Genomic DNA, 23,335 nt, shown 5'->3' with positions numbered 1-23,335 from the left:
ACCTGGCCACTGGTGATTCCTACCGGACCATCGCCAACAGCTTCCGCGTTGGCGTCTCCAGTGTGTCCAGGATCGTGCCAGATGTGGTCTCCGCCATTTGGGACTGCCTTGTGGGGGAGTTCATGGCTGTGCCCACCACAGAAGAGTGGAGGTCCATCGCTGAGGGGTTTGAGGAGCGGTGGAACTTTCCTCTCTGCTGCGGTGCTGTGGATGGGAAGCATGTCAGGATCAAAGCTCCTGACAACTCTGGCTCACAGTTTTTTTTAATTACAAGGGGACATTCTCCATTGTCCTCTTGGCTGTGGTGGATGCCAGATACTGCTTCCGGGTGGTTGATGTCGGGGGTTACGGGAGGACCAGCGACGGTGGGATCCTGGCCAACTCTGGCTTTGGTCAGGCCCTTCGCTCTGGCACCCTCCAGCTGCCTGCTGACCGCCTGCTGCCCGGAGCTGACCACAGGGGACCCCAGCCACATGTCTTTGTGGCTGATGAGGCTTTTCCTCTCCGGAGGAACCTCATGAGGCCGTTCCCTGGTCGCACCCTTGCCAGAGACCGACGGGTCTTCAACTACCGCCTGTCACGGGCACGGCTGGTAGTTGAGTGTGCCTTCGGGATCCTGGCATCTCAGTGGCGGCTGTACCACCGTGCTCTGGAGGTCCAGCCAGATGTTGCTGAGAGGTGCGTCAAGGCAACATGTGTGCTCCACAACTTCCTGCGGATGACGACTTCGACGCCAACGGCGCCGAGGGGCGTCATCCCAGGTGGTGATGTGGAGCCGCTGCCAGGTCTGGGCAGAGTTGCAGCCAACAACTCCGGACGAGAGGCCATGAGGGTGCGGGAGACCTTTGCAGCCTACTTCTCCACAGAGGGAGCAGTTCAGTGGCAGGTCAACGTTTAGTGCACGAGCACTCCTCCAACGGCTCTTTTAAGAGCCACCCACACATACTAGAGCATACGTCCTACAGTATCACTATACTGACAGAAATAAAATGAAATGAATGCATGTATATAAGCACAGTATACTTTATGCACTATATCCAGTGCATAAATAGTAGATGTATTATAGATTGTTATAATAGCTATAGAAGTATTTAAATGTGTATATTATTGTACTGATGAGTTGAATAAAAACAATGAGAGATTATTAATTCGCGATAAGTTATCTTTCAACCACTTTGTGACTGTCAAAACTTAATTTTGCTTTGTTCTCTGATGTCCACTGTCATTGCAGAAACATCGCAACCCTCCTCAGCTGAGTCTCCTGCACAGCAGCAGTGGGCATGACGCCTCTGAAGTTTGTCCCACAATCATCCACACCCACTCATCTCTATCTTCCAGATCCACTCGCCATCTCCGGCACTCCACTCTTCATCTAGGAATCCCTTGCACATGTATCAATAAAAAATTGTCCTGCAGCTTCTGCATATGCCTGATTATTGATTAGTAACCTCCATGTAGACCGAAAACTCACATTAAAGTGCAGAGATTTAAAAATACTTTTTCTTTTTAACTTTCCAGCATCTTACCGAAGACAGAGCCAGGTTGAGCAGCTGACCGCCTGCAGTTTTACTTTAGTTTAACTGGTCAGGAATTTTCCTGAACACAAATTCACCCTTCAAATTATGAACGGGGTCATGATGGTCTTGTCTAGAGTTTGAAACACTACAGATTGTTGATTGTGGGGCAGTGGATTCCTCATCAAATCATCATTTTTTGCTGTCTTAACTGTATATTTAAATATTCAATGTTAATATGAAAATTGGTTTCAAATGACATTCTTTTGTTTACTTTATCTTAATAAGCTCTGCAGAGCAGGAAGCTAAATTTACAGTGTTAAATGTTGAAGGTGTGCAACAAATATATACACATGCATATCTTAAGTTTGATAATTGTCTGGTGAGAGAAGATGAAAGACAAGATAATTCACTTTTTGAAAACATTTATTTATAAAAAAAAAAACACTAAATATCATATAAAAATATAATTTACAAAAACAAAATATAATACATAAAAAAAAAAAAAGTGGAAGAGCCTCAGGGACAAACGAGGTCAGTATTCCTCGATAGCCTGGTCGTTCCCTGCAGACATTGGTGCCCCATTAGCTAATAAGCTACTCGGCACTCTCCAAATTGAGGAATAACTGATCCTCGGAGCGGGGGGGAGGTGGCCGGGCCCGCAGGGCCTCGAGGAGCAGGGCCTCAATTTCTTGGTGGCGTTGCTCCCCTGCCTCCCTCGCTCTCTTCTGGGTCTTCTTTCGTCCTGTTTATAATAGAAACACCATATTATATTATACTGCATCCAACAAATATATATATATATGTGTGTGTGTGCATACATGTGTCAGGCAATGATCAGGCAACAGATAAAAAGTCAAGTCAAACATTAAAGGTGATCACAATAACATTTGTCATATACGTACTAAACTGTGGTCTTGCCAAGGCAGCAGGGGCAGCAGCAGGGACAGCAGCAGCAGGTGGGGAGCCGGGAGCTGAGGGAGAGACAGCAGGTTCCTCCTCCTCACCCTCAGCCTCCTCCTCATCCTGATATTCTTCTTCTGTATTACTGACAAAAATGTATTAGTTTTATGTTTGTACATATGGTGTATTCACTGTCATTTTCAGTGTCAAAAAGCATTGTACAAATACACTCATAAATCATACAGTTCAGGCATAGTAATACCTAATTTCCCAACAACACTTTTGAAAATGATGATTAGTTGAGGCTGTGAAAAAGAAATATATTTGCAGAGACATCTATGCAACTCAGTAATCTTCCTATCAAAAATATACATATTTTACATTATGTGTTTATCTTCATTTCTCAACAAACCTCTCTGTGATGGACCTGCTGTCTCTCCCTCGTCCTCCACCGACTCCCTACTCTGCTCTGGGGTCCCATCTTCCTCGACCCCCTGCCCCATGTTCCCACTAGTGAGTCTTGGGGCGACAAAGGGGTCGAGGAAAGACAGGACCCCAAGATACTTCCACCTCTTGGCTGTCCCTGCTGCTGCCCCACTCCTTGGCACTTTTCTCCTCTCCCTAATGTAGGTGTCCCTGAGGCTCTTCCATCTTTTACGACACTGTTCAACTGAGACAACACAAGTAAATTAATTAAACGTTAATTAATTAACCTGACTTCACTGTTGAACCAGAACTGGCTTTATGCACAGGTGCACTCACAGTCTGACCTCACAGCAATGATCAGAAACACCTGGATTAATCAGGTTTGTCCAATAATGACAGACAGGGAACACAGGAGCTGGCTGAAGTTCACAAAGTACTGCAGCTATGGTTGAATGAACCAGACAAGTATGCTAGTAAAGCAAGCTATGCTAACTGGGGCTATGCTAGTGCACACGTCAACCAATAGCTGCAATCAAACAAGAGACAGATACAGAACTTACCAGATAGTCCACACACCTCGCTCACGCTCACCCAGGCCTGGTCTTTCTTGTTCCTGTCCCTGCACAAGGGACAGGAACTGTCGTACAGCTCTGGGTGAGCGGTGACGGCGACGATAAGCTGCTCCTCCATTGTTTCTGGCGGTTTGATTAGATTTTGCGAGGGAACACCAGGACGTCCATACGTCAGCACGTCGATGACGAGCTCAACGCTGATAGGCTGTCGCGGCGCGTCTTCACGCGACGACGCGTGTTCAATTATTTCAACTCGAGCGTTGGACGCGATTGTGCGTCGTGCATCGCGTCGCCCGGCAAAATGAGGCGTCAAATCGCGTCTTTGCATTGACTTTGTATGTAATCTTGAGGGGCGATCATTTTTCATCGCGTTTGGTGGGTACACGCCGTAAGGCACTGCAGAGGTCAAGTACAGTATAGTGACAGGCAGGTATTGAAGACGGAATTGTGGTAGGATTTGGAACTAAAGGAAAATGGGGGAGCACCACTTAATTGATAGCTCGTAGGTCTTGTACAAATCTGTATTCAGGTTTGCCTTTTTTACAGGTAGTATAGGAGTGTTGCATGGGCTATTGCATGACACTTTTATTACTTGGTTTAAAAGAGACTGAATTACAGGACAATGCCTTCTCTCTTTTCCCAAGAAAGAGGACATTATGGAATCCTGGGCAGGGAGGCGCTGGGTTTAAGTAATATCTGTACGGGCTGTATTTTATCTTTCAGATGAGATGGTAATGTCAACTTTAGCAGCTGCATCATGTCAGGCATATGTGGATAGTAGCTCTCTTCGGCTCGAAGGCATGTAAACAACATCTTTCCCCATTGTGATCAGTGGAGCCAATGTTTCAGAATTCATTAGGGCCTGAGCACCACACGGTGCGAGGACCCTCTTGAAATCCTTGGAATTATTAGGGCCCGAGCACCGAATGGTGCAAGGACCCTCTTGAAACTGAGGGAATTTTTATTATTATTATTTATTATTTCTCAAATGAATTGCCTTTTTGAGGGCTTTATCATATTCCAAAACTTATGAAACTTTGCAGACTTATAAGGTCTGATGAAAAATTTGATATTTTAATAGTTTGGTGCGTGGGTGGGAGGAAATGTATTAGTTTAGATTTTCAACGAAGCAGCCCCTGCAGCACGTTTTACAGAAAAAAAGTCTCTTGGAGCCATACCGTAAAACCAACAGGAAGTCAGCAATTTTGATTTGAAGTTTTAATTTTTGTGTATTTTTGGCCATTTTCAGGGTCGTAATTTTTAGAACTTGTCTGGGAGCTTTCATGAGATTGACTTCAAATGTTATGGCTACCTTCACAAGACCTTTAACACCAAAAGTTAGGAGTTTTCATCACACCGTGTGATCTGTATGAGGCATCTAATTTGCATGTTCTGCTATGAACCAGGAAGGAAACAGGAAGTGGTATGTAACTCTGCTGTGAATGGTCCAATCTGCCCCAAACTTCACGTTTGATGAGAGTCCCACCCTGAACACATCTATATGACACTTTTAAGCAATAATGAGAGTGCCACCTATTGACACAGGAAAGACAACGTTTTACACTAAGACGTCCAGCTCCTAGCAGGTTGACTCAATTGATCTCGAAACGGTCTTAAAAAAACTCAAAAAAGTCTAAAAAAAATGTAAGGTCGATCTAAGGTCCCAGGGTGACAGGAGGAGAGGACTATTAACGTGCCAACATTATCCCTATTTAGTGATTTTTTGGACCCTCTCATCGGCGTTGTAGTTAAAAAGCAACAAGAGACACATTTAGACGTATTTGGATTATCAGGGGACAAGGAGGAAATATATTGTCATTTACTTACTCCATTGTTAAACTACTCTCAGCACAGAGTGCACAGCAGAGCAAAGTGGAGCAGCGTGTTTTCACGACAAGCCACATTAAAATACATAGGGATACAGATAGCAGGGTTTCCAGTGATAACTGCAGTGACATTCCACAAGGTTTAGTTAGTTAGTTAGTTTAGTTTCAAATTTTAATTGTCACGATAACTGCGTAATTGCGGTGCTTTAAAATCATGGTAAAAACTGACGGCGGGGTCCCAAATAAACACCCGCCGAGCACCAAATGTGATCAAATCTCTGAGGCTTATTCACCACACTGGCAAGTCAATATTTATGCCAAAATAGTCATGTATAAAACTCTGCTGAGAATCTCCAATGCGTTTTTACGGGCACATGGCATTGCTGCTCTGTGCCGCCGCTCCTGTACCTGTCTCTGTGTCACCTGCGCGGTGTGCCAAGCCGTCTCGAGCACTACTCGGGTCTGCGGCTCTGTTTACAGCACAAGACATCAGCTGATCACTAAACTATCACCAGCAGACGGACAACAGAAGGAGCTAACGCTGCGTGCATACTGATGAAGGTTATTAGATATTAAGACAGAGGCCCCATAATTTGAACCATCACAGCAAACTCTTTTTGGCTCTCACATTCGTCCATTCTTACCTTTCTCAGTAAAAGCCCTAGACAGATACACAGCATCACAGCTTGCCAGAGGGAGCGCATTTATACACAGAGGTTGTGGTGATGAGATGATCATAATATTTAAAACTTTTACTTCAGATTTTGCTCTGACCTCTTCTTTCAGTTTACATATTATCTCAATTACATTTACTTAAATAAATGTAAATATGAGGATAAAAAGGCTATTTATTATTTTGTCTGGAAAAAAATATGTTTGGCTCGTAGATTTTTTCTTCCAGCCAAATTGGCTGATGAATCAAAAAATTAATTATGAACACTGTCAGCTTTAGCGGGCAGCAAATTTAGATATTCCATAATAACACAGCTGTCATTTGACTTTGCATGGTCCAGTCTTACTCAAACTTCATATCCTGCTAAAGTCTCACAGCCTGAAGACATCTACATCTCAGTATTTGGCTATAACTCCACCATTTTACAACAAAAAAAACAGACATCTCCAGCCTCAACACTACATGGAGTAAATATTAATTCACTGCTGCGTGGAGTGTTCCCCATTCTCAGAGAGACGCGGTCGCATCAGTCAGCGTCCTGCCAGAAGCCCTGACGTGCGCAGAGGTGCAAGGGCACATGCATCGCTGTTTGCAGCTTTAACCTATATGACAATTTTAAGCGATAATGAGAGCACCATTTATTGGCACAAGAAAGGCAAAGTTTTACAGTGCGATGTCCAGCTCCTATCAGGTTGCCTCGATTGATCTCAGAATGGTCTCAAAAAATCTTTAAGACGTTGATGATGCTTGAAAATGAATATTGAGAGTTTTCATTAAAAGGCGTTACTGAAGTCAGGTGGACAATTTCAATGTTTCAACATGACATCAAAAACTGTTGTAACTTCGCCCCAGATGGTCAGATCTTTACAAAATTTCACAGATTTGATAAGAGTCCAGGCCTGAAGACATCTGCAGTGCAATTTTGAATCTTACTCATAGCGCCACCTATTCGTCAGTTACTTTTTTTACACTTTGATGTTTCCCGAGAGCAAGTTAAACCCAGCGGCCTCGTATTCAGTCATAATACTGCAAAAACCTTCATGATACAGTGAAAAAATACTTTTGTGATTTCATCACACGCTGTTGCCATGGTAACACACTGTTGCCATAAAATAGAAAGAACTTTATGAGGGGCAAGGCATGCATGAAAACCCACCGATTTTTTTTGGTTCCATCAGAAATCCTAAAATGTGATATCTGATTTTTTCGAATTGATGTACCAAAATGGCTCTCCAGTGCCCCCTACAAAAATTTCAGTGAAGCAGCCCCTGCGGACCATTAAACCTAGAGCAATGAAACTTGGGAAATATTTGTACAAGACCAAGACCTACAAAAAAGCCTTTTGGAGCCATGCCCTAAACCCAACGGGAAGTCAGCCATTTTAATTTTCATTTTCATTTTTTTTTGTTATTCTAGCCGCCTTTGAAAACCAACTTGTCCTACAGATTTCATTTGATTGACTTCAAATCTGGACAGCAGTATTTCCTAAAGTTGGTGACGTTAAATTGTGACCAGTTTTTGATTTCATCAAACGCTGTTGACGTTCTGCCACGTTCTTCGCCATATGACAGGAAGTTGCACTGTGAAAGCAGCAGATTAGAGGAACTACAGCCTCCTTCAATCACACAAGCTTTCTGCCTCTTTGTTTCACACCTCTGTCAGAGAGAGAAGGAGACAGAGTGCGCTACTACTCCATTGTTATACTACTCTCAGCACTAAAGGACATTGTGACAGAGAGCATTGCAGAATAGTGGACGGTGTTGCAGTCAGTCAGAGTGTTTTTACGGTAAGCAACCTTGAAATACATACTGTTACGTTAAAAAACAATGGCCTCATCTTTTTGCAAATGAACAAGATGATCTAAGGTTCCAGGGTACAGGAGGAGAGCATTACCAACCAGCTGACTTTATTGTATTTAGCAATTTTCCAGACCCTCTTTCCAGCGTTATATTTAAGCAGCAACGAAAGACACATTTAGGGACTTATTTAGATTATCAGGAAAGATAATCTAAAGGAAAGATTTGATAAGAGTTTAGGCCTGAAGACATCTGCAGTGCAATTTTGAATCTTACTCATAGCGCAACCTATTAGTAGCAGGAAGTTACTTTTTTTACTCTTTGATTTTTCCCCTGTAGCAGGTTAACTTAATTGACCTCATATCCAATTAGAATACTGTAAAGACCTTCATAATGCACAGAAATTCCACTTTTGAGTTTTCATCAAACACTGTTGCCAAAGTTACGCATTATTTGCCATAAAAATGGAAGCACTTTTTGAGAGGCAAGACATGCACCAAAACTCACCAAACTCACCAAACACATCAGAAATCCTAAAATGTGATATTTGATAGTTTTTTTTTTTTGCACTGATGTGCCAAAATGGCTCTGTAGTGCCCCCTATAGATTTCAACAAAGAAGCCCCTGCAGTACATTTTATCCAGAGCTACAAAACTTGGGAGGCATGTGTAACCTACAAACCTACAAAAAAGCCTCTTGGACCCATACCCTAAACTCAACAGGAAGTCGGCCATTTTGTATTGAATGTGCAATTTTGGCATATTTTTGGCCATTTTCAGGGTTTGCAATTTTTCGATCTTCTACAGATTTCATCCAATTGACTTCAAAATTTAAAAATCCCTTCAGAAGGCCTGGGACATCAAAAGTTATGACATTTGTGAGTTTTCGTCACATCGTGTGGTTGTTACTGGGCCAATCATTTCCATGTCTCACCATTAACCAGGGAGTAGTTTATAACTCTGAGGGACATGGTCCAATCTTCACCAAACTTCACATGTTTGATTACAGTCTTGCCCTGAACACATCAACATGACAACCATTATCATTACTTGTATAGCAACCCCTACTGGCAACATGAAATGTCACGGAAATTACATGCCTTCCTCTTTGATGGACTGCTCCTACAGATTTTATCCGATTGAATCTGATGACAAAACCTTTAAGACCTTAATGATGCCTCCCTCTGAAGTATAGGTTTACCATGAATGCTGTTGCCATGGAGACCCAGTGGTTGACGCCAAAGAGGAAGTTGTTGTAATTTCACTTTGCATCAACCGATTGACCCCAAATTTCACAGTTGTGATCAGGCTGCAGCCCTGAACACATCAACATGTCACTGAACCATGATACTCACTGCACCACCTACTTCCAACAAGAAGTATGGCTTCTCATTCAATTATCCTTTCATTGACATGAAATTTACATTGTTTGGTCTACAAATGATGTAGACCAAGATGACATAGATTTTGTGTGTCCAGAGGAAGTAATTCATCATGTGAAATGTCTCATTCAAGGGTCTAAACTCTCTGCATACTTTTTCCGACTTTCACTGAAATGGATGATTGCATCACTCAGAGTCCTGCCAGTAGCCTCGACTTGCATGGGGGTGTGAGGGCCCGTTCATCGCTGCTTGTAGCTTTAATTAGGGGCCGAGCACCAAATGGTGCAAGGACCCTCTTGAAACTGAAGGAATTATTATTATTATTTATTTTTTTTTTTTCTCTTAAATGAATTGCCTTTTTGAGGGCTTTAACATATTCAAAAAGTCATGAAACTTTGCAGACTTATCAGGTCTCGTGAAAAATTTGCTATTTTAATGGTCTCGTGCGTGGGTGGGAGGAAATGTATCAGTTGCGCCCCCTACTGATTTTCAATGAAACAGCCCCCGCAGCACGTTTTACCTAGAGCTGTGAAACTTTGGAGGCTGTGCAACACCCCAGTACTTACAAAAAGGTCTCTTGGGGCCATACTGTAAAACCAACAGAAAGTCAGCCATTTTGATTTGAAGTTGTAATTTTGGTGTATTTTTGGCTATTTTCAGGGGTCGTAATCTTGAGAACTTGTACTAGAACTTTAATCAGATTGACCTCACATGTTATGGCTACCTTCATAAGACCTTTGACAGCAAAAGTTGTTCAAATCATGAGTTTTCATCACACCGTGTGATCTGTATGAGGCATCTAATTTGCATGTTCTGCCATGAACCAGGAAGTAAACAGGAAGTGGTATGTAACTCTGCTGTAAAGGGTCCAATATGACCCAAACTTCACATGTGTGATAGGAGTCCCTCCCTGAACACATCTATATAACAATTTTAAGTGATAATGAGAGCGCCACCTACTGGCACAAGAAAGGCAAAGTTTTACAGTAAAATGTCCAGCTCCTAGCAGGTTGACTCGATTGATCTCAAAATGGTCTCAAAAAATCTTTAAGACGTTGATGCTTGAAAATGAATATTGAGAGTTTTCATTGAAAGGTGTTACCGAAGTCGGGTGGACAATTTTTATGTTGCGACATGACATCAAAAACTGTTGTAACTTTGCCCCAGATGGTCAGATCTTTACAAAATTTCATAGATTTGACAAGAGTCCAGGCTTGAAGACATCTGCAGTGCAATTTTGAATCTTACTCATAGTGCCACCTATTGGTAGCAGGAAGTTACTTTTTTTACTCTTTGATTTTTCCCCTGTAGCAGGTCAACTTAATTGACCTCATATCCAATTAGAATACTGTAAAGACCTTCATGATGCACAGAAATTCCACTTTTGAGTTTTCATCAAACGCTGCTGCCAAAGTTACGCATTATTTGCCATAAAAATTGAAGCACTTTTTGAGAGGCAAGGCAGTACCCCCTACAGATTTCAACAAAGCAGCCCCTGCAATACATTTCACCTAGAGCTACAAAACTTGGGAGGCATGTGTAACAGCCCAAGACCTACAAAAAAGCCTCTTGGACCCATACCCTAAACCCAACAGGAAGTCAGCCATTTGAATTGAATGTGCAATTTTGGTGCATTTTCAGGGGTCACAATTTTCTGATCTTCTACAGATTTCCTCCAATTGACTTAAAAACCTAAATATCCTGTCAGAACGCCCTGGACATCAAATGTTATGACATTTGTAAGTTTTTGTCACATTGTGTGGTTGTTACTGGGCCAATCATTTCCATGTCTCACCATTAACCAGGAAGTAGTTTACAACAGGGACATGGTCCAATCTTCACCAAACTTCACGTTTGATGACTGCCTTGCCCTGAACACATCAACATGACAACTGGTACCATTATTTGATGGACTGCTCCTACAAATCTCCTGCCAATAGTCTCGACTTGTGTTGGGGTGCGAGGGCCCGTTCATCGCTGCTTGCAGCTATAATTATTTTTATTCCTTGAAATGAATTTGCTTTTAGATGGCTTTAATATGTGCGAAAAACTCATGAAACTTTGCAGCCTTGTCAAAACTGATGAACTTGTCAATATTTTATAGGTCTTAGGCTTGGACCTAAAAAACTGGCTCATGAGCGCCACCTAGACAGTTTCTACAGAGGAGCCTACAGATTTTGATTCAGATCTGATTGACTTAAAAATTTAAACATCTTCTCAAAAGGCCTGGGACATCAAACATTAATGGATTCATGAGTTTTCATCACACCGTGTGGGAGTTAATGGACCAAACATTTCCATGTCTTGCCATGAACCAGGAAGTAAACAGGAAGTAGTTTATAACTCTGAGGGACATGGTCCAATCTGCCCCAAACTTCACATGTTGGATGACAGTCCCACCCTGAACACATCTACATGATAAGCATTACCATTTCTTATAGCGCCTCCTACTGGCCACAGAAAATTATATGAAAATCATGTGTTCTTCTTTGATGTATATCTCCTATAGATTTCACCCAACTGACTTCAAATGTGGGACGTGTAAGACAACAACAACAAAAATTGAGTTTTCGTCACACTGTGGGAGCAGCTTGATTTCCAATTTTGATGCTCACCATGAAACAGGAAGTTGTTGTAACTTGCCCAAAACTTCTCATGCTTGATAAAAGTTCCAGCCTGAACAAAGCTGCATGGATCAATTGAATAATCATCATTGCGCGTCCTACTGGAGACAAGGAGTTATATGTTTTATGTTTTGATGTGCACCTGCTTACAGGTGACCATATTCACCTCAAACTTGTTAAGAAATGTGTTGAGACCTTGATGATTCCTCCTTGTGATTTCAAAGGTTTTTCATGGCCAAACAGGAAGTTGTTGTAACTTCACTTTGCATCAACCAATTGGCCCTAAATTTTACAGGTGTGATCAAGGTGCACCCCTGAACACATCAACATGTCAATTAAGTCTGATAATCACAGTGCCACCAACTGCAAAAAGGAAGTTAGTCCCTTAACACAACTATACTTTTATTTACATGACATATACATGATTTGGTCTACAGATGATGTAGACCAAGATGATGTACATTTTGTCTGGTCTCTAACGCCACCTAGTGGCCACTGGATGTATTACCGCAAATGAAATATCTAACTGAAGGACTGAAACTCTCTGCCTGCTTGTTCCGAATTCACTGAAATGAAAACTCCAGCGACATGGAAAGTTAAACAGTTTCTGAGTTTTTGTCACACCATGTCGGTGTGGCTAGGTTCTTAACTTCAATGTTTTGCCGTGAAATAAGAAGTTGTTCTAACTTAGCAAGACATTGTCCAATCTGCCCCAAATTTCTCATGCTTGATGAGAGTCCTGACCTGAACACATCTGCATTGCTCATTTCACTTACTGGCATACTGCCACCTACTGGAAACAGGAAGTTACATGATTTATATTCGTAGGTGCATCCCCTTACAAGTTTACCACATTCAGCTCAAACTTGGTAACAAAAGCTGCTTTAAGACCTTCATGATGCCTCCTTGTGAAGATCATATGTTTTCAATGAACGCTGTTGGCGGGGCAATGCTGTTTTGGCCACCAAACAGGAAGCTAATGTAACTTTACTTTGTATCAACCAATTTTCCCCAAATTTTATGAGTGTGATCAGGTGGCAGCCCTGAACACATCAACATATAAATTAACCACGATACTCAATGTGCGACCTACTGGCAACAGGAAGTATACCTTGTAACACAATTATCCTTTGATTTACATGAAATCTACATGGTTTGTTCTATAAATGATGTTCACCAAGATGACATGGAAATTATGTCCCCTCCACTGCCACCTAGTGGCCACTGGAAATACTACACCGTGTGACATTTCTCACCCCATGCATTATCTAACTTTCACAGAGATAAGCGGCTGTGTCACATGGAGCTTTGTAAGGAACCCCTACATGTGTGGGAGTGCGAGGACCCATTCATCGCTGCTTACAGCTTTAATTGAATTTGTTTTTCTACATTTTCTTGCTAGGACTCACCCCTCTTCATCATCCTGTGTTGTCACTTTAGATTTTGGGCACTCTAAAACCCAATCCTCATCACTGCTGTCATCATCTTCACTAGGTTATTTTATCTCTTTTACAGGATAGAGGTTTTTAATTTGATCATTTTTTGTGTTTTAGTGGTTTTAGAGGATGCATGAAATTGGCTGTCAAACTTCATTTTTGTCTGCATTGTGTTTTTACTTTCTTCCAATTGAGCCATTAACTTCTTATTTTGATCCATAAGTGAGGCTACTTGGGATTCTACATTTCATTGTTGACTCGCATTACTCCAAAGTCTGAGAGACAAGAAGTGCTTGTTTTTATGGGGATGGAAACTCAGTTTCTCTTTTAGATTTCTGGTCTGGTCAAATGTCCCGTTTTGGAGAAATTTAAGAAGACCATCATCTGCAGTTATTTTAGCCCATGTTGCAATGAATTGAGTGCTCTCAGTACCATAAGTTTTGTACATGTACTTTGCAGGACCACTTATTTATTTCTCTGACCTTCTACAAACATAACTTCCCATTTTCTTTCTGTATGATCTCTCCAAAAACAAAACTTTTATACACTTACTTTTACCAGCATTTCACTTTCCAGATCCTTTCAACCAACATTTTATCTCAGAAATATTTCATTTTTATCTATGGGAGACAAGGTCAATCCTTAAAAATGGAATATTTCTAAGCAAACCATCACTCCCCAGTCCTGCATAGGCCTATTACTTACTTAGTGTTCCAAACACTGCAAACCGGTCTCTTCAGAATTAGGATCATAATACTTGTCTACCTGGTCTTTTCTAATTCCCAATGGCCAATTTCCTATTCCCTATCCTGCTGTCTGAGATACTATACCTTTAGAAGAGCGAATCGGATTCTAAAACTAGGAAGAAGCAAGAAAGCGTCCCTAAACATCTTATACAAAGAAAAGAGAAATACCCTACCACAACCACACAGCATACTTACTTAAAATCTTGGATGCCGTCAACTTCTTTGGGACTCCAATTCCACAGACCACAGACCAGACAACACACAGTACCAGTAATTGGGTTTTCAAAAGGAGCCCTCACCTCTAGTGTAATTTGTATTCACAGGTCACAGGTGTGTCCTTGGTCTGGAAAAGGAGTCTCCATGGATGCCTTTTGCCATCCGGGTGACGGCACCAAATTTTTGAAGAAATCACTCAAGTCCAGCTTAGGAGTTTGCTGTGGTGGTGTGAGTTTATTGAAGCATGCCGGCACACTGGTGAACTTACAGACACAGAGCGGGTCTGAGTCCGTGAGCTGACCCAGATCAAAGGAAGTGGAAGCACTTATATACAATATAACAAGACAGTGATCTGGAGACATGTGAATCACAGGGTAGAGTTCAGACATGATGCAATGAAGAAAAGGCAGGAAAGGGACAACAGAAACAAAAAGAGTGGGGTGGGATGGGGGAAGGGAAGAAAATGGGTGCAGACCTTTGAGGAGGTTGGGGCACACAATTATCAGGATATCAAATTAGCACATTGTAAAAAGAGGGGCAGGAGACAGGAAGATCACACATTTGGCACATGCTAAGATCAAGGGCCAGACCAGTGGGGTGCTAGAGGCTGCATCCAGACCAGGTGATGGCCAAGTCTGCAGTGCCCATATGCGTATTTTGCTACATCACTTGACACTACCCATTCTGCCTGAAGCTAGCTGAACTGACTGCAATAAAGGACCAAAGTTGAACTTAAAGGAACGGCCGCAGGAATCCTGAACTCTACTGCACTTGGAGACAATTTTATTTCCTTGCAATTTAGTTATGTCAGACAGCCAGTTAAATTGGATTTATGTTATGTGTTCAGGTTGTGAAGCACTGTTTAAACAGTTATTGATGTACTGAATGCATTTATATGGTATCCACTGCAAAAAGCTTTATTTATTTTTTCTTGGTTAAAGAGGGACCCTTTGATTTTTGTTTTATGCCTACATTTTAATATAGCCAACGTTAAAGTGAAACGCACCCTGTGACTCCAGTTGCTCATTATGTCTGTCATTCTCTTTCAGCTCCTCCTACGAATCTAGACACTGGTCCTAATATATTTAAGTACTCTGATGATAGGGTATAGGCGGGTCACAAAACACACCAAGATTATTGAGATTCAAGATTCTCCAGGAAAAGTACTTTGTAAGTACAAAGTAAATATTGTGTAATAATGGGGTAAGATAAGGGTACAGTGGATACTCCATAATCCAGCCCGCACCCCTTTAATTACTATGTAAGTACAGGGTAAATATTATGTAATTACAGGGTAAGTAAAGTTAACAATAGGATAGGAGACGAGGGACAGTGGATACTCAATAATCCAACCCCCACCCCTGTAAGTACTATGTAAGTACAGAGTAGTTTCTATGTAAGTACAGGGTAAGAAGGGGGAACAGTGGATACGCCATAATCCAGCCTGCGCCCCTGTAAGTATTATGTAAGTACAGAGTAGTTACAATGTAATTGCAGGGTAAGAAGGGGGAACAGTGGACACACCATAATCCAGCCAGCGCCCCTGTAAATACATGGTAAGTACTTCGTAAGTACAAGGTAAGTACTCTGTAGGTACAGGGCAATAAAAAGGAACAGAGGAGACTTGCATTGATTTTAAGAAATTACAATAGTATTTATTCAGATGTAGCCCATTTGGTGGTCTTGTGTGCTCCAGTTTTAAATTTACACTTACATAACCAGTTAAACTTGAATTACATTTCATTTATAATTTTTGGGGGAAATAATTCTTGCCAGCAGACCCTATAGCATAGCTACGTTTGATCCACGTTTATTAAGTCTCTGACATTGTTAGTTTACTGTATTTTGTTACTTTTCCGTCCCTGGATGACAACAGAAGCCTTCTAAGGAGCTGAGAAAAGGTTGGTTTGTTTTCACTCCAGCCTGTTCCTTGCGTGTTGCTGCGTGTTGGATGAATGAGGGGTCCATTCAATGTCCACCAGCTGAATACCTGTATGATTTATATGTTATGTTCAATAAAGAGGAAAAAAACCTTGGTGTGTTGTTCATTCAGACAATATACCATATGATGACAATGACAAGTAAGATAACCAGAGAATAAAACTAAAAAGTATAATAAGTCCTAATAATTATCAATATAACAGAGAATTGCATTATTGCAGGATCCCATTTTTGTAAATCATTTGGATTTGTAAACCTGTACCATACCCAGTAGTTACCCAGAACTAAGAAAACATTTGGAGGACAAATTCATTTATTTTCCTCTAAAGTACCCCGTAAGTACCCAGTGCTTACAGGGTACTTTACAAAATAACTTCAAACATCTTTCCCCTAAAGTACCCCATACTTACAAAAAAATAGGAGATAACTTCAGACATCTTTCCTCTAAATTACCCTGTAGGTGGCTAGTACTTACAAAATACTTAGAGGATATCTTCAGACATCTTTCCCCTGAGGTACCCCATACTTACAAAAAACTAAAGAGATAACTTTAGATATCTTTCCTGTAAAGTACCCTTCTATAGTACCCTGTGGGTACCAGGTACTTATGAACCACTTAAGGGATAATTTTCAAAATCTTTCCTCAAAAGTACCTTGTAAGTGTCACATAAGTGTCATGTAATTACATCGTAAGTGCCACGTAATTACATAGTAAGTTGTGGGCTGTATTATAAAGTACTACCCAAAATTCATATGTACTACAAAGTGTTTGCTATAACGTGATTTTTCCTCTGTCTTGATACTGGCCTGTTTCTAGCTTCAGAGAGTCAAATTCCTGTGGCAGCAAACCTCCTGATCCTGGCTGTCCACTCATCATCATAACCATTATTATTAAATAGCATTTATAATGACCTTGCTAGAAAATGCTGTACAGTTTTTGTTGCAATAATGTCAGGATTTTTTTCACGCACTATTGACATTTAAACATTAATTAATTACATTTCTCTGCAAATGTTTACAATAAAAGTTGTAAAGTAGCTAAATCTTAAACAAAAGCAGATAAAAACCTTTCTGTAGCCAATTGATAGCTATGCTGAATAAAGGATTTGCAGCTACAACCTTTAAGTTTTTGTGAAGAAGATGCCTTATGAAAATAAAATTATTTAAAGCAGCAGAAGAAATGCAAAAATAAATAAAAGGGTGCCATTTCTGAACTTGAGAAAATGCATTTAGCTCATTTACTAGTCAAGTTGCATCACACTGTGAATGGAGTTTTTGTCCCCATGAATAATCTTTGGCCGAGTATAAAACAGTTCATTTTGGCCTGTCACCAAGTTTCTCATGGAATTGCGATTAAATAGAGTCAGCTAGTAAGTGTCATTTTAATAACTGAAAGCGGCAGTAAGTGCCTGTAAAATATATAAAGCTACCTCTATGTTTTGGACAGTGCTCCTTGCTAAAATGAAAGAGAGAAAGAACATTTTAAATTTGTTGGAACATGGTTAAATTATCACATTAATTAGAAATTGTTTTCAGACATTATATTAACATAATGACTGTAAGATAAAAGTAGAAGAGAGTCAGGTTTGGAAATTAATTAATTATTAATTAAATTTAATGTGAATATCAAAATCTACCACCCTCAGCTATTTGTATATTTTGCCAGCATTTGGCTGGAGGCTGGTGTTAATTTCCATCCCTGGAGTGTAGCCAGCAGACCCTCCTAAACTCCTTTGTCTCTGTTATAAAGCTATTACAACAGCCTATCTTGCTGCCAACACACTGATAAAAATAAAGTGCTTGATCTACTTAAAAAAAGTAAGGCAACTTTTTGCATCATTTTATCCTGTAGATCAAACAATAGTAGTCTTTGTATGTGCAACATTCATTTTGCAAGTACAGTCAACTTACTTTTGCAGGTGATGTCAACTTACTTTTGCAAATAAAGTCAACTCAATGGTATTAAGTTGTCTTGACTTGCAAATGTAAGTTTGTTACTAGCAAAAGTATGTTGATGTTAGTAGCAAAAGTAAGTTTATGTTACTAGCAAAAGTAAGTTGACTGTACTTGCAAAAGTAATGTTGTGCATACAAAGACTACTCTTGTTTGATCTATGTGATAAAATGATGCAAAAAGTTGCCTTACTTTTTCTCTGTAGATAAAACATGATGTATTTTTGTTATGGTGATCTACTTAAATTAAGCATGAAGCATCAAGCGTGTTGGTCAATCTGCCCAATATAATAATTGACATTTTGGCCTCATGGTGCTAGGAAAAAAATTACGTAAAAACAAAATTAAGAGGGTGAATTCCCTTTAAATCATAAGTACACTCAGCAAATTGTGTGAAAGTTCCACTAGAGGAAAGGTCAAAAAGGTTAAAAAAAAAAAGGGGGGTCACCATAATCAAGAGGCCATAAGTCAACAAAATTGACATGTTTTATTGCTGACAAATTCTCGCAAACAAGCAAACTCATGTCAATATACGTATACTGCCATTGAACTGGGCAATAAATGAGTTTACTGTATAGAGCTGCAACTATTAGTTGTTTAATTTCTAAGTTTCCTATTACTCAATTTAAGGATTTTTAATTGTTAATTAATCTTTGAGTCATTTAATAAAAAAAAAATACAAATTCAGCTTCTCACATGAGAATATATTAATATTGGTCGGGATTAAACAAGACATTCTAAGTTGCATCTTGAGCTTCGGGAAACAGTGATAACACATTTGTCACAATTTTCTCACATTCCATAGCTCAAAGTATTCATTGGAAAAAAAGAAGACAGATTGTACAATAATGACAATTACTGTTAGTTGCAGCCCTAATACTGTATACTCTGGAAAAATGTCCACATTATTCAAACAACATCTGGTATTAATTATCAAACTTAACAAAGGGGCTTGTTTACCTTGTTTAACAATAGTTACAGTGTTGCGACATTTTAGTGTATTCATGACATGGAACATAGTATATAACAAAAACACTTTGATAAGAAAATAAGACCATAAACTCCATTATACTGACAACATTGGAAACACTTAAGATGCTACCGCCAGATGTGCTATAAGACAATGTTAATGACCCAACACATAACTCATGGGATTCACATCCTATTACATAATGGAAGTGAACTTTGGCAAACATGTCCAACAAAACAAACATTCATTATGTCTACCCTGAGGAAGCACTTGCAGGGATGAAACCCCACCGACAGCCTGACCTTAAAGGTTTGAACATCCTAAGCAAATGACAGTTACATTCAAAATCTGACCAATACATTGATAATGCAAAAAACACAGCACCTCACAAAATATAAAACTGTACAGCGTTTTCCTGTTCTGTGAAAATCTGCCTCCTGTAGCAGTACCTGAAAAGCTGCTTGACCACCTATGGTCACTTAAAATGATTCCCTTGAGCTGAGCTGAATTCTATCAGCCATTTAAAGTGACATCTGACTGATATCTGATCTGAGTTTACACCATAAAACAAATTTAAGCAGCATACACATGAGCTTCAAAAATGTAACCTGAGGAAGTGCTTTTGGAAAGTGCAATGTATAACCAACAACTGTAAACCTTGACAAGAGGGAGCTTCAGCAATGTCTGTATGGCCTTTAGGCATGTAAACTGACCTTCAGATCGTGGACCTTGGAGGATACCTTTTGGTTGACATCCTCCAGCTCTAGGAAGATCTTCTGAAAAACCTCAAAGGTGTATTTCAGTTTGTTAGGGTACCTTAGTTCCAAGGCGTAGATGAGGCCCATCAGGTAGCTACAAGCATGTGCGACATCAGGGATACCAAAAAGGACCTCTGCTCCCTCAACGGCTATTCCAGCCTGCTTCTGGAGATCTCCATCTCTGGCTTTGCTGACCACAAATATGCTCAGGACATGTGTAGTAAGGGCCTCTTGTACAGTCATAACATCATCATCATCAAAAACCTGTAAAAAAACACCAGAAAAAATAAAACCCTCTTGTATACTAATGTGAAGGATGCATACAGTATAGCTCTCTTGGTGCTCGCTCTTTCTTTTGAAACAGTTTTCTTTACCTTGTAGTCCTTGATTAGCTCCTCCGTCTTTTCACCAAGGTAGAGAACGAGGCCTCTGATGACAGCTTCTCTTCTGGACTCAATGCTGTTGTCCTACAAAAACAGAAATGAGATCATGTTAAGCACAGACATCAGAATGCCAATATATATAACTGTTTAACTGTTGTACACAGGGTTAAAATTTTTCAATTGATTCAAAGATTTCAAAACAAAAAGGGCACTCAGGCCAGTTAAGTGTCTATTGTTCCCGTTCGGAAATGTGGAGGCATATTCTGGAAGTGTGCCCCCCTTCTAAAATCCAAGAAAACAGACTTAAATCAACAAGCCAACCATGATGATGTAGCGACTACCGGCACTGCTGAGAACTTTTAAAAAAATTAAATAAAATCTGACTCATTCCTTTATTCCACACCAAATTATGTTAATATTGCAATGATATGTGTTGAAAATGCTTATAAGTGTATTATAGTAATGAGCAAATTGAAAAATACACAAAAAGGCTATTTATAATTTTTGGCCAGTAAAAAATCTTTCTGACCAGTAGATTTGAGCCAAAAAGTTAAGTTTGAACCCTGGTTGTACAGTAAGTACATGCCTCATTTAACATGTCCAGGGTCTCGTCAAGTTTCTTCCCAACAGCGCCTCCCTTCCTCCTGTAGAGGCTCAACAGTCTGGGTGTGAATTGGTCCAACTTCCCCAGGAATGTGGAAAGTGGCTTCAGTGTGATCCTACGGAATTCCTCCTCGATCTGCAAAAGAGGTCAGAGGAGAGATAGAGAAACATCATGAAATACAAGGAAAAAATAATTACAGAGACACAGGGCAACAGACACAGATCAGAGGTAGAAAATTGACCCTAAGGCTACACTGAAAGCAACATTTAAGTGGTCATGCGTTTTGCAAGGAATGTTACACCAGAACAAGGCTGTAACTACAGCTGAGGTTTTTTTTCCAACCTAAATGATTGAATAAAATGAAAATAAAAATAAGACGACACAATTCAAATGTACAACATAGCTGGGAAAGCTCAAACAGGGCAGGCCATCGAGCTTTGAAGTCAATCGCAGCTGGTTTATTAAGGATTACATCATTTCGACGTAATGAAAAGGTTTTCGCCATCTTTTCATTGATGATTTTGGTGTTGTCTCTCTTCTTGTACTCATAGAGAAGCTCTATTCTCTCCTTTTCAAGGGTTTCATCAGTTTCACCTTGAGGATGTGGTGGGAGATAGTTAACCTCAGATTTCTTTGCTTTTTTCAAGCTTTTAGTTGGAGGTCCATCTGCAGCTGATTTTCTCTTCCGACAGTTTACATTTAGTTCTGGTAATCCAAGGTGTTTCACCTTTGCTCTGAAATTGCCAACCTTGTATTTCAGGCTGTTCTGCCAACCATATATACCATTGGATGACACTGGGTCCCTCAAACAGGGGTGTTTCATGACCAGGGCCTCAGCAACCTGCTCCCTTTGTGCTCGTGAAGGATAGGCAGTGTAGACAAAGATGCTGTCTGCTAGTCTAGAATGTTGGGTTTTACTGAAGGGTTGCTGAGTAGGGTTCCATCCCTTCTGTAAGCTTCATTTGCAGCTTGTAAAATGAGCTCTGTGTCAAAGGAGAAGGTAGGAATCTCAAACTGAGCTGGCAAAGACGAAGAACGAAGAGAGGAGGCGCTCTCTGGAGAAGACTGAACTATGGTCTCTGGAGAAGTCAGAAGTATGGTATCACTGGATGGATGGGAAGAACTGGAACGGACATCTTCTGATGACTCAGCGCAACTGCTATCAAAGCTCTCCTGGAGTCCTTTGGTATTCAAAGAATCTTCAAATGTTAGTGTGATCAATGGTGAAGTAAGAACCACCTTGATGGTGTCTTTGTCTTTTACTTCATTTGTTTCCATTAGAGTGAAAAACTGACCATCAAATTCCTGGTCCTGGAACTGCAAACTAAAATCTTGTTCAATTGCAAATGTGTCCCGTACAATATGCTTCAATTCCTCCATGGTCGCTGGGATTCCGGAGGGCAAGGAAAGCTTGCGAATTTCCTCTTGTAGTATGACTCGAAGTCTGGCAAACATGTTGATTATTCTATAAGAGGGGGGATGAGAGGAGACAGAAAAAAGCTTCTGATGAATTTAGGCATACAAACAATAAAATTACATCTTATTACAAAGGGATAAGTAAAACCTTCTATCTCAACCCTCCTATTATGTTAGCTTCTCATCAACAACAATGAAGTTCGTGGGTTAGGGTTAGGGTTGGGGTTGGGGGGTGAGAGGATTTAACTTGATTTTTTTATTTTATTTTTTCCTATTTTATTTCTATTTTATTTCTTATGTTTTGCAAGCGCTTTGAGACTTGTTCTTCAGGTGAAAAGCGCTCTATAAATACAATTTATTATTATTATTATTATAAATTGAGAGAGAAAGAGAGATAGAGGTAGGTGGAGAGAGAGACAGTAACAGACGGACAGACAGAAAGACACAGATAGACAGACACAGACAGACAGACATATAGATGGACAGATAGATACTGGATTTGAAAATGATTTGAAATACTAACTAATGACAGTGGGTTGAATAGTTAGAAACAATTGAAAATATTTCAATATATACTGTATTTAATTACCTAATCTTGAATGGGAATGTGACGCTTCAAGGTGACAAATCGCCTTTGCTCAAAAGCATATGCTGCAAGAGGGTAGGAGTCTGTTAATTCCTGTTGCTCAAGGATTGTCACTTGTCTTGTGGATTCCAATTCAAAAGCCCTAAGGTGCTCCCAGTACCAGGAATGAAGACACTTGACGGCAAATGCAAGCTGACCATGCATGATGAGGATTAGATTTAGTTCAACAAAGTCTGGAAGCCCTCCAGTTGATCCATAGGGCAAGATCATTCCCACTGAGTAACAGGTGCCATAGCAAGTCACTGTATTGGTCACCTTAACACACATCTCTCCAGGAAATTTTCTTTGCACTGCTTCCTGTATGTTTTCCTTGAGGACATCCACAGGCACTGTGGACAGATTTGAGACACTGACACACTCAACTGTTTGACTAAATCAGAGACTTCTAAGTCATCAAGCACACAGTTATGTTTGCTTAAACATGAGTTTACAGTTTTTCTTATGGCAGGACCTGACACCACAGAAGATAAAACCTGGAGCTCAGCTACTACTTCAGTAATGCACATGCTTGGCACATTGTAAATGCTCTCTAATTTCAATAAAAGGTGGCCC

At 40.3% G+C, this 23,335-nt stretch overlaps 2 protein-coding genes across 2 annotated transcripts; both read right to left on the bottom strand.

Moving 5' to 3' along the window:
- Window positions 1-2,110: 2,110 nt before the first annotated feature.
- Window positions 2,111-3,598, bottom strand: LOC148187574 (uncharacterized). The gene is made up of 3 exons (XM_088087961.1): window positions 2,830-3,598; window positions 2,420-2,554; window positions 2,111-2,259 (listed from the first exon to the last, which is right to left on the bottom strand). The coding sequence occupies exons 1-3, from the start codon at window positions 2,918-2,920 to the stop codon at window positions 2,111-2,113; spliced, it is 375 nt and encodes a 124-aa protein (XP_087944087.1). The 5' UTR covers window positions 2,921-3,598.
- Window positions 3,084-21,544, bottom strand: LOC148187573 (uncharacterized). Its single transcript, XM_088087960.1, has 6 exons — window positions 21,129-21,544; window positions 20,704-20,860; window positions 20,109-20,201; window positions 19,690-19,998; window positions 3,404-3,462; window positions 3,084-3,087 (listed from the first exon to the last, which is right to left on the bottom strand). Exons 1-6 carry the CDS (start codon window positions 21,542-21,544, stop codon window positions 3,084-3,086), a joined length of 1,038 nt encoding a protein of 345 aa, XP_087944086.1.
- Window positions 21,545-23,335: the final 1,791 nt, after the last annotated feature.

This window comes from Plectropomus leopardus, chromosome 14, assembly GCF_026936395.1.
Source record: "Plectropomus leopardus strain MGB_pleo_1.0 chromosome 14, ASM2693639v1, whole genome shotgun sequence".
Taxonomy (NCBI): Eukaryota; Metazoa; Chordata; class Actinopteri; order Perciformes; family Serranidae; genus Plectropomus; species Plectropomus leopardus.
This window is presented reverse-complemented; position numbering and strand designations above follow the sequence as displayed.